This window comes from Tamandua tetradactyla, chromosome 11, assembly GCF_023851605.1.
Source record: "Tamandua tetradactyla isolate mTamTet1 chromosome 11, mTamTet1.pri, whole genome shotgun sequence".
Taxonomy (NCBI): domain Eukaryota; kingdom Metazoa; phylum Chordata; class Mammalia; order Pilosa; family Myrmecophagidae; genus Tamandua; species Tamandua tetradactyla.
This window is the reverse complement of record NC_135337.1, coordinates 61,786,791-61,799,437: the sequence shown is the minus strand read 5'-3', so window position 1 is coordinate 61,799,437 and position 12,647 is coordinate 61,786,791. Positions and strand designations below refer to the sequence as shown.

General features: G+C 36.8%; 1 protein-coding gene across 1 annotated transcript in view; it reads left to right on the top strand.

The window, feature by feature from the left end:
* Positions 1–12,417, top strand: part of UBE2U (ubiquitin conjugating enzyme E2 U) — a 112,296-nt gene extending 99,879 nt beyond the window's left edge. The window contains exon 10 of the mRNA XM_077120717.1: positions 11,547–12,417. Coding sequence (XP_076976832.1) covers positions 11,547–11,671 — 125 coding nt within the window. The 3' untranslated portion in view covers positions 11,672–12,417. The remainder of the gene's footprint in view (positions 1–11,546) is intronic.
* The last annotated feature ends 230 nt before the right edge of the window (positions 12,418–12,647 follow it).

The window sequence follows — 12,647 nt, the reverse complement described above, 5'->3', positions numbered from 1 at the left end:
GAAAATCAATAGAATTGATGGCCCACTAGCAAGGCTGACAAAGAAAAAAGAGAGAGGATGCAAAGAAACAAATCAGAAATGAGGAGGTGGGTTGTTAACACAATTCCTGTAGAAATTAAAAAAAAACAAACATAAGAAGATACTATGAATAACTATACACCAACAAACTAGACAACTTTAGATGAAATGGAAAAATTCCTGGAAACATACAAAGAAGGTACACTGACTCAGGAAGAAATAGAAAATTTCAACAAACCAATCCAAGTAAAGAGATTCAAGCAGTCATCAAACATCTTCCTACAAAGAAAAGCCCAGGGCCGCAGGGGAATTTTATCAGACATTCCAAAAAGAACTAACACCAATCCTGCTCAAACTTTTCCCAAAAATTGAGGGAAAAGAAACACTACATAACTTATTTTATGAAGCTAATACCACTCTAATACCAAAGCTGGTAAAGATGCTATAAGAAAGGAAAACTACAGGCCAATCTCCCTAATGAACATAGGTGCAAAAATTCTCGATAAAATATTAAGAAATCAAACCCAACAACACCTTAAATGAATTATATATACCACAACCCAGTTGGATATATACCAGGAATGCAAGAATGGTTCAGCAAAAGAAAAATAATGTAATCAAAATGGAAAAATCACACCATCATTTTTACTGATGCTGAAAAGAATATTCAACAAAATTCAGTATCCTTTTCTGATAAAAACACTTCAGAAGGTAGGAATCAAAGGTAGCCTTCCTGATATGGTAAAGGGTATATATGAAAAAAACCATCATACTCAATGGTGAGAGATTGAAAGCTTTCCCACTGAGATCAGGAACAGGATAAGGATGCCCTCTATCACCATTATTATTCAACATTGTACTAGAAGTTCTAGCTAGAGCAATCGGGCAGGAAAAAGAAATAAAAGACATCCAAGTTGGAAAGGAAGAAGTGAAACTTTGATTATTTGTAGATGAATGATATTATACTTGGAAAATCCTGAGAAATCTACCACAAAGTTACTTGAGCTTATAAATTCAACAAGGTGATGGGATATAAAATTATTGTGCCAAAATCAGTAATGTTTCTATACAAAAGTGATGACGTAACTGAGGATTCAATTAAGAAAAAAAATTCCATTCAAAATAGCAACTAAAAGAATCAAGCAAAAGAATTAACTAGGGATGTAGTTAAGTTAATCACTGCCTCCTTGCCTCCATAATGCCAGTTGAGTAGTCCAAACTGGTCATATATGGTTTCCCTTTGTATGTAGTAAATACTTTTTCTCTTGCTGCTCTCATGATTTTCTGCTTCTCTTCAACATTTGACAAACTGATTAGTATGTTTATTGGGGTAAGTCTATTTGGATTTATTCTATTTGGCGTTCCTTGGAGACACTCCCTGCTCATGGGTAGGAAGGTAGGAGCAGGTGGAGACACATTCTCTGCTCATGGGTAGGAAGGTTAGATGTATTTATGATGTCAATTCTACACAAATTGGTCTACTGATTCAATGCAGTAGCAATTAAAATTCCAAAAACCTACTTTGATGATTTGGAAAAGCTAGTTACCAAATTCATCTGGAAGGGAAAGAGACCCAAATAGCTAAAAGCATCCCCAAAAAGAAGAATGAAGTGGGAGGATTAATACTTCCTAATTTTAAAACTTATTATAGGGCAGGCCACAGTGGCTCAACAGGCAGAGTTCTCACCTGCCATGCTGGAGACCTGGGTTTGATTCCCGGTGCCTGCCCATGCAAAAAAAAAAACTTATTATAGAGCCACATGGTACTGGCACAAAGATAGAAGTATTGGCCAATGGAATCAAATCAAAAGTGCCGAAATAGACCACCAATTCTATGGAAAACTGATCTTCAACAAGGCCACCAAATCTACTGAAATGGACAAAATAGTGTTTTCAATAAATGGGCATGGGAGAATTGTATATCAAAAGCCAAAAGAATGAAAGAAGAACCTTAACTACACCCTATACAAAACATTAAGTCATATTGGATCAAATACCTAAATATAAGAACCAGTACCATAAAACTCCTAGAAGAAAATGTAGGGAAACATCTTCAAGACCTAGTTATAGGAGGTAGCTTTCTAAACTTTGCACCCAAAGTACAAGCAACAAAAGAAAAAATAGATACATGGTAACTCCTCAAAATCAAAAGTTTTTATGTCTCAAAAGACTTTGTCAAGAAGGTGAAGAGGCAGCCAACTCAATGGAAGAAAACATTTGGAAATTATACATCAGATAGAGGTTTGATACCCTATATACATACAGAAATCATACAATTCAACAACAAAAGGACAAACAACCCAATTATAAAATGGACAACTCAACAACAAAAGAGCAAACAACTCAATTATAAAATGGGCTAAAGATATGAATAGACATTTTTCTGAAGAGAAAATATAGATGGCTAAAAAGCACATGAAGAGATGTTCATTTTCATTAGATATGAGGAAAATGCAGGTCAAGACTACAATGAGATACCACTTCACACCTGTAAGAATGGCTGCTATTAAACAAGCAGGAAACTACAAATGTTGGAGGGGATGTGGAGAAATTGGGATACTTATTCAAGTCTTCCTGGCGGCATGGGAGATGACTCCCAGGGATGAGCCTGGCCCTGGCACCACAGGATCAAGAATGCCATTCTGACCAACAGGGAGAAAAGAAATGTGACAAGTAAGGTATCAGTGGCTGAGAGAGTTCAAATAGTATTGAGAGGCTACTCTGGAGGTCACTCTTACTCAAGTGTTAGTTATAGCCACTATGGAAGACAATCCAGAGGTTCCTTGGATAATAAATATCAAGTTGCCCTATGATCTGGCAAATCCACTGTTTGGTATATACCCAGAGGAGTTGAAAGCAGTGACACAAACATTTTCATACTGATGTTCATAGCAACATTATTCATTATCACCAAAAGATGGAAACAATCCAAGTGCCCATCAACAGATGAGTGGATAAACAAAATGTGGTGCAGGCCACGGTGGCTCAGCAGGTAAGAATGCTTGCCTGCCAAGCCCGAGGACCCGGGTTCGATTCCCGGTGCCTGCCCATGTTAAAAAAAAAAAAAAAAGGTAGAACAAAATGTGGTATATACATTCTATGGAATATTATGTAGCAGTAGGATGAAATGACATCCTGAAGCACATGACATGATGGATGAACCTGAGAACATAATGCTGAGTGAAATAAGCCAGACACAAAAGATTAGATACTATGATTCCACTTTTATGACCATGGTAAAGGTTAAAAAAAAAAAAAAAGCCTTATAAAACAGAATATAGGGAGCCTAGAGATACACAGAAGTTAGAAATGGGTGAAAGGTTAGTAATGTGGTTGAACTTAAATGTAAGGCAATAGATGAATGTGAAGGCGGTTCACTAGTGGGTCTGGAAGTAATATTACCATATGGAAGGTGAATATGATTGACAGGGGTTGTATAGACTTCTGTCCCACCAATTAGCAATACAAATATAAATAAGTTCTTGCATAAACTACTACACAGGTATGAATCTTGTACAAAGAGTGTATAAGTTTGGGGTATAGGGAGAAAACTGCTGTTACATGCTATAGGCTATGTTTAACAGGAAAACATCAATAGTACCTACCATAGCAACACTAGAGGTAAATAATGGGGGAAGGGACAAGAGTTAAGAGCAGGTTTGGATTTTCTATTTGGTGAGGGTGTGTTTACTGGTTATCTTTCTCTTGGGAACAATGAAATTATCTAAAATTGAGAGTGTTGATGGACTGTTGACTTTGTACATTATATATGATGCTCAGTGGATGGAGGCGGCTGAAGGATGCACCGACTGAGAAGTGGATTGGGGAACGATGGTGTATATATGATTTAATATTGTGCAGCTACAGAAAGGAACGAAGTTGTGAAGCTTGCGATGTTGTGAATGAACCTGAGGAACATTTGGTGAGGCAAAATAATCCAGAGACAAAAGAGGAAATATTGTATTGTCTCACTTAGAAAATACTTATAAGAAAACAGGGGCCTAGGTTTTAAGCTCTTATAGTAGTCACATTTAGTCCCGAGCAGTAACTGTTATTTCTGGACTTTGAGAGGCTGTTTTATATATGTGTAACCTGGTATTTAGAGATAAGAATGAAGCCAATCAGGTCAGGATTAAGGTAATTCCGAATACAAGGGTAAGGAAAACATTGCCTATATTTTAGAATTTCATCTATTTTTTGTCCAAAGGAAGAAAGGTTGATTTTGTCCAGAACCTAAATTTTCTGTAGCACATTATCTAACAACCTGTCTGGATGTATCATTTAAACAATTCAAACACAGGGAGCACAGAATAAGAATGAGGGCCTTTAATCCTGTATAGCTTAATGTAATGCCTGGATAAATCCCAGGGTTTATTAAGCAGATCATCACAAAATATTGGCAAAGTTCCTTGAGGGATGAGAGAAAAAATACAGAACTATTAAGCTTTACCACCAGGAAAACCCCTGATACTGTATCAAACATTAGGGACACCCAAATCAATAGGCCAAGCCCTTGATCTTGAGGCTTGCTCTTGTGAAGCTTATGTATGAAGTGGAGAAGCTTAGCCTACCTATAGGTATGCCTATGAGTCGCTTCCAGAGGACCTCTTTTGTTGCTCAGATGTGGCCTCTCTCTCTCTAAGCTCAACTCTGCAAGTGTAATCATTTCCCTCCCTGCTACATGGGATATAACATCCACAGGTGAAAGTCTCCCTGGTAGCACTGGAGATGATTCCCAGGAATGAGCCTGGCCCTGGCACCATGGGATTAAGAATGCCATCCTGACCAACAGGGAAAAAGAAATGTGACAAATAGGGTATCAGTGGCTGAGAGAGTTCAAATAGAGTTGGGAGGCTACTCTGGAGGCCACTCTTACATGAGCTTTAGTTAGACCTTGCTACCTATCATAGCTTGCCAAACACCAACCGAAACCATTACTGCCAATCCTAAAGAATACCTAGAGTAATATATAAAATTATACAAAGGTTCCATGCACTAGGGTAACTCTCCAGAAACCTACGATCTCCAAATGGGTTCCTGGACCAGATAAATCCCGAAATGCAGAGGGGCCAGCTTCTCCAGAACAACAACTAGTTCCATCCCCCACCCCATATTACTGACAGCCCTTTCCAACATGAAAAAGTTAGACTGGGCATAGCCAAAAGACCCCTAGAGTGGGAGAAAGAGTAAAGGTGATGGTGGAGTTACACAGAGAAAGTAGGGTTTAATAAACAAGTATGGTTGCTGAATCATTATATTGATGTTTCTTTTAGTCTCCAATATCTTAGAGCAGCCAGAAATAAAAACCTGAGATTGTGGAATTGTGATCCATACCAAACTCTGAAATCTGTTCTACAATTAATTGTTGTGATATGCTTTGAAATTTGTGGTATATATGTAATTTTCCCAAAAACAACAAAAAAAGTCGATTGTGATGATAAATGCACAGCTATATGATGATATTGTGAACCACTGATCATACACTTTGGATGATTACATGGTATGTGAATATATAATATATATCAATAAAAAATGGAAAACCCAGAACATCCCATACTGCTCATCTCCCCTATTCTTTTGTAACAATTTTATTCACACATTGTGCAATCCATCCTAAGTGTACAATCAGTGGCTTTTGGTATAATCACATAGTTATGCATTCACCACTATAGCTAATATGAAAACATATTCATTTCTTCCGAAGAAAAAAAATCCCACACTCCTTATTTCCCCCTATTATTGACATTTATCTTTGGTACTGTACCTTTGAACATTTCTTTTTCAAATGTTTTTTGCCTTACCTTCTTTTTTGAAGAACCTTTTTTGAGACTTACCAAACTATACATATACCTCTCTCCCAACAAATTTCATACATGTACATATTCCTTCCTTAGATCTGCTTATTAAATTGTCTCTTTCTCATTTCAAGGAAAGATGATTTTAGTTTCTAGGAAAGAACCAAAACGTTCAATTACATGTACTCTTTTCCCTTGGTTCTTCCCTGGATGGCTAGATGTTAATAAGTCTGTCTGTGGTAGTTCAGACAATAGGGTCCCCAGCTGATTGTAGTTCCTGGCACTTTTTTAATCACCCCCCGCCCCAGACCAGAACCGCAGAATTCTGTCAACTCTCCTAGTGTTCTCCCTTCCTTTTGTCGATACCATAGTATAGCCAACAGCCAACTTCACAATCCCCACTCTATTTGATAACAATTAAGAGAGTTCCTTTTACATCCAATAAAGGAATCATTCTGAATGGCCCATTCTGTATGTCAGTGAAACTAAAGAATGTAAGTTGAGAGATATGTTCTGCAGCTGATCATGCCAACAAGGACCTGGATGCCAGTTCCTCTCTGGCTTCATTCTAGTAGCACAAACATGAGAACAGTAAACAGATAAACTGCAATTGCCAAGAAATCAAACCCAAAGAAACCATGGCAGTCAATCAAAAATATGTCTTTGATATCACCTTCTACATATTATATTTTATCCTTTATATATATTTAATATTTTTACTGACGTATCTTCACATGCATGCAGTCCATACATGGTATACAATCAGTGGCTCACAATGTCATCACTTATTTGTATATTCATCACCATGATCATTTTTAGAACATTTGCGTAATTCCAGAAAAAGAAATAAAAAGAAAAAAGAAAAAACTCATACATCCCATACCCCTTATCCCTGCCTTTCATTAACCACTAGTATTTCAATCTACCCAATTTATTTTACCCGTTATTCCCCCTATTTATTTATGTATTTTTATCCGTGTTTTTTTACTCATCTGCCCATACCCTGGATAAAAGGAGCCTCAGACGCAAGGTTTTCACGATCATAGGCACATTGTAAAAGCTACATAGTTATACAATCATTTTCAAGAATCAAGGCTACTGGCATACAGTTAAACAGTTGCAGGTACTTCCCTCCAGCCAGTCCAATACCCCACAAACTAAAAACAGATATTTATGTAATACATAAGAATAATCTCCAGGATAATCTCTCAACCCTGCTTTAAATCTCTCAGCCACTGAAACTTGATTTTGTCTCATTTCTCTCTTCACCTTTTTGATCAAAGAGGCTTGCTCAATCCCATGATGCTGGGTCCCACCTCAACCAGGGAGTTCTGTCCCATGTTGCCAGGAGATTTACACCTGTAGGAGTAATGTCCCATGTATATACTTTATATTTAATTAATCACTTTATTTCAGGACATAGAAGTTATACGTTTTGTTTTCTTTTCCTGCAGCCATAGGGCCTGGGAATGGAGGAGGGGTTATGGGGAAAGGCAGGGGATGGGAGGGTAGAGAACAAGTCTTTGGAATAGAGACATTAGTAACTCAAGATAGTTTATTTAATTACCCTCAGAACATCTCTGACTCTTGATTCTGGGTGTTTCCCACAGGAATTTCCTTTTTACCTACAGCCCTTGGTGAAAGATTCTTTTGAATTCCAGCCTAGTACTCTTTTCTACGTATTTTTCTTGGGCAGTCTCACTATTCTCAGAGGTTTAACATCCACCCATATTCTCATTCACTGAACCTTTTTTCCCACCTGCCCAAAATCTCATCTTCACTTCAAAGTCTTCTAAGGATCTGTAACTTAGCATGCCCCAACCTACCTTATTTCCTCCTTCTCTTCCTTCTCTGGATCGGCCTTCTCTTGCCTGTTATGCTCTGCTTCCAATTAATGAAAAAGCCCCAAGATAAAACCTTGGGAATAATTGTAGACTTCTTTCCTTCATTTAATGACCAATTAAATGAAAGGACTTGTACAGGACTTGTAGTATTGTGTTTTAGATGTCTCAGGTCCATTTTCTCTTCTGTATCCTCACCACTGTTTTCCATTATGAAGTCTTTTAAATCTATAAATGAGATTATCTTTTCTATGATTACATGACTCACCTTCCTAAAATAATTCAGAGACAACTTTCCTAATAGAAAATATCTAAATCATAATGCCCACATGAGCCAGTTTTCACCCATCTTCTCCATCCTTTCTGCCACTGTGTCTAATATTACCAAGTTGTGATGGTTAGATTCTGGTATCAACTTGGCCAATTGCTGCTGCAAGGATACTTCATGGCTGGTTGATCAGCCAGAAGGCTGGTGTATTAAATCATCAATCACTGGATTGTACTGATTACATCTGTGATCAGATAAGGTGTGTCTCCCACAGACGAGATAATCCAATAAGTTGAGGACTTTTAAGGAAGAAGAGAGACTTTTTCACTGCTTCTTCAGCTAGTGAGCCTCTTCTGTGGAGTTCGTCCAGACCCTTAATCAGAGCTGTCAGCTTCAGAGCCTGTCCTATGGATTTTGGACTCTTCCATTCCCACATATTTACAGATATCTTCTATTGGTTCTGTTTCTCTAAAGAACCCTGACTAATACACAAGTCCTTTATAGGTACTCACATACACCATGCTCTTTTCTGCTCCTCTGTCTTCGCTTACAATATTTTTTCTGTTAAAATCATTTTTCCCTTCTCTACTGGGTAACTCCTCTTCATCCCGTAAAGTTCAGTTCAAGCATCACCTCCACAAGCTACTTCTGCATTTCACACAGGTTGGCTAAATGTCAATCTCCCTATGGGTCCCAAAGCACCCTACATGTATCTTAGCTAAATTATATTGAAATTGGCTGTTCTTTTTTTTTTTAACTTTTTTTAATTAATTAAAAAAAATTAACAGATAAAACATTAAGATATCATTCCATTCTACATATACAATCAGTAATTCTTAATATCATCACGTAGTTGCATATTCATCATTTCTTAGTACATTTGCATCAATTTAGAAAAAGAAATAAAAAGACAACAGAAAAAGAAATAAAATGATAATAGAGAAAAAAAAGATTATACATAACATACCCCTTACCCCCTCGCTTTCATTTACCACTAGCATTTCAAACTGAATTTATTTTAACATTTGTTCCCCCTATTATTTATTTTTATTCTGTATGTTCTACTCTTCTGTTGATATACTAGCTAAAAGAAGCATCAGACATAAGGTTTTCACATTCACAGAGTCTCATTGTGAGAGCTATATCATTGTTCAATCATCATCAAGAAACATGGCTACTGGAACACAGCTCTACATTTTCAGGCAATTCCCTCCAGCCTCTCCACTACATCTTGAACAACAAGGTGATATCTACTTAATGCATAAGAATAACCTCCAGGATAACCTCTCAACTCTGGAATCTCTCAGCCATTGACACTTCGTCTCATTTTACTCTTCCCCCTTTTGGTTGAGAAGTTTCTCTCAATCCCTTGATGTTAATTCTCAGCTCATTCTAGGGCTTTTCTCAGTCCCTTGATGCTGAGTCTCAGCTCATTCTAGGATCTCTGTCCCACGTTGCCAGGAAGGTCCACACCCCTGGGAGTCATGTCCCACGCAGAGAGGGGGAGGGTGGTGAGACTGCTCGTCATGTTGGCTGGAGAGAAGGGCCATACCTGAGCAACAAAAGAGGCGCTCTTGGGGGTGACTCTTAGGCCTAAATTTTAAGTAGACTTGACCTATCCTTTGTGGGGTTAAGTTTCATGTGAATAAACCCCAAGCCTGGGGGCTCAGCCTATAGCTTTGGTTGTCCACACTACTTGTGAGAATATCAAGAATTCAACTTGGGGAAGTTGAATTTCTCCCCACTCTCACCATTCCCCAAAGGGGGCTTGCAAATACTTTTCCAGTCCAGTCACTGATCAAATCATTCTGGGATTCATTGGGGGATCACTCTGGGCAAACCAACAAAATCTCATGTGCTACCTGAGATTCTAAGTACTTATGACATTCAATCAAACTATCTACATGAGTTATATTAGGAAATGCTCTAGTCAAAATCTAAATTTTGTAACAAACATTTTTTGCTTTAGTCTCACACATAAGGTGACATTTTAAAGTATTGATTATCTTCTATTTTCAGCACCCTGCTATAATGACATTCCTTTGTTCTTCCTCATGCAAAAACATTTTTAAAATTTGTACATTGTACATTTCACTATAATTATACACTCTAGGCTTTCCTAGATTATACCATCTCAATCTTTAACATCTATCTTTCTTTCTGATTTCATTTATGTCCCCATCCCTCCTCCCTCTATCATTCTCACATGCAGCTTCATTCAGTGTTTTAACCTAATTACATTACAGTTAGGTAGTATTGTGCTGTCCATTTCTGAGTTTTTGTATCCAGTCCTGTTGCACAGTCTATATCCCTTCAGCTCCAATTACCCACTATCTTACCCTATTTCTATCTCCTGATGGTTTCTGTTACCAACGACATATTCCAAGTTTATTCACTAATGTCAGTTCATATCAGTGAGACCATACAGTATTTGTCCTTTAGTTTTTGGCTAGTCTCACTCAGCATAATGTTCTCAAGGTCCATCCATGTTGTTACATACTTCATAAGTTTATTCTATCTTAGAGCTGCATAATATTCCATTGTATGTATATACCACAGTTTGTTTAGCCACTCATCTGTTGATGGACATTTTGGCTGTTTCCATCTCCTTGCAATTGTAAATAATGCTGCTATAAACATTGGTGTGCAAATGTCCGTTTGTGTCTTTGCCCTTAAGTCCTCTGAGTAGATACCTAGCAATGGTATTGCTGGGTCATTTGGCAATTCTATATTCAGCTTTTTGAGGAACCGGAAATTGGCTGTTCTTATCTGACTCTTTCATTAAGTCTTCAAAGTGTAAGCCTAGCCAGGTAGATTCTCTCTTAGAGAATTTCCATAATATAGAAGCCCTCACACCAACAGGTACCACAATTTCTCCATCTCAAATAAAAGTTCCTGTTTCCACTGTCTTAGAATCTGCTGTTTAAAAAAATAAACTTGGAAAAGTAAGAAAGCTGGTTAATTCAGAAGTAACAAAAATGGAAGTTTTTATTAACAGAAAGAATATCTTGAGAGAGTTGATTCTGGATGAAGACATTAGGTTTTTAAACAGCTTTACTGGAGTTTGACTAATATATGATAAATTTAACTATTTAAAGTCTACAATTTGATAAATTTAGCCTGTTTTTACTTAAGAAACCATTACAACTGTCAAGATTATGAGCAAATTTTATTTCTGTTCCTTTGTAATCCTTTCCTCCTACCCCTTCTTGCCTGCCCCTTTTGTCACTATAGATTAGTTCGCATTTTCTACAATTTTTTATAAATGGAATCATCTTGTATGAATTTGTTTTGTCTGTTTTCTTCCACTTATCATACTTATTTTGAGAATCATTCATGTTACAAATATATCATTTTTTAAAAATTGCTGAGTAGTATTCAACTGTATAGATATACCACAATTTGTTTATCCATTCCCCATTGATAGATATTTTAGTTGTTTGCAGTTTTGGGTTGTTACAAATATAAAAACTGCTACAGCTGATACATCCACATGGATCAGACTCTTATATAATTTCTACCCTTGAGTGTGGGGTGAACCTGTGGCTTATTTATAGCCACTGGAATATGACAAAAATGAAGGCATAGTCATTTCTGTGATTATGTTATTTAAATCTGTTTTAGAGGACTGGCGAGAGATTTTGAAAACAGACACCTTGGTTCTACAACCACAAGGAACTGGATTTTGCCAACCACTGTGTGAGTTTGGAAAAGTCCCTGAGCTCCAGAAAGGAACACAGCCAAGCTGACACCTTAATTGCAGCCTTGTGAGATTCTGAGCACTCGGTTAAGTCAAGCCCAGACTCCCGACCCATGAAACTGTGAGATAATAAATGCATGAGGTTTTAAGCTATTAGTTAATGGTAATTTGTTATACAGCAATAGAAAATATAATATAGTTGATATGAACATTTGTGTACAAGTCTTTGCATGGACATACACTTTATTTTCTCTTAGGTATATATCTAGGAGCAGAAATGGCTGTGTCATGTAGAAGATATATGCTTAACTTTTAAAGAAAAGGCCAAATCGTTTTCCAAATTAGTTTTACCATTTTACATTCCCACCAACACCTGTTATAGTCAGTTTTTCACACATTAGCCATTCTAAAAGGTGTGTAATGGCATCTCATTGTGGTCTTTGCTTTAATTTCCCTACCAACTATGATGATGAACATCTTTTAAAGTGCTTCTCTGACATGTTTATATCATCTTTGGTAAAATATCTGTACAACTCTTCTGCCCATTTTTATTGGGTTGTTTGTTTTCTTTTTACTGAAATTTGAGAATTCTTTATGTATTACAAATGTGAATCCTTTATCAGATAAGTGGTTTGCAAATATATGATTTTCAGACAAGTTATCAGTCTGTCATCTATCTTTTCATTCTCTTAACAGTACCTTTCAAAGAGCATTTTTTCATTTCACAGTAGTCCACTTTATCTTTTTTTTTCTTTTATGGATAGTGCTTTTGGTGTTGTATTTTTAAAATCCTGATCCAAGGTCAAAAAAAATTTTCTCATTTCTTGTAGAAGTTTTATAATTTTACATGTAGGTCTATGATCTAATAGACCCATGAAACTGTGAGATAATAAATGCATGCTGTTTTAAGCTGTTAATTAATGGTAATTTGTTATGTAGCGATAGAAAATATAATATAGATGATATGAACATTTGTGTACAAGTCTTTGCATGAACATACACTTTATTTTCTCTTAAGTAAATAC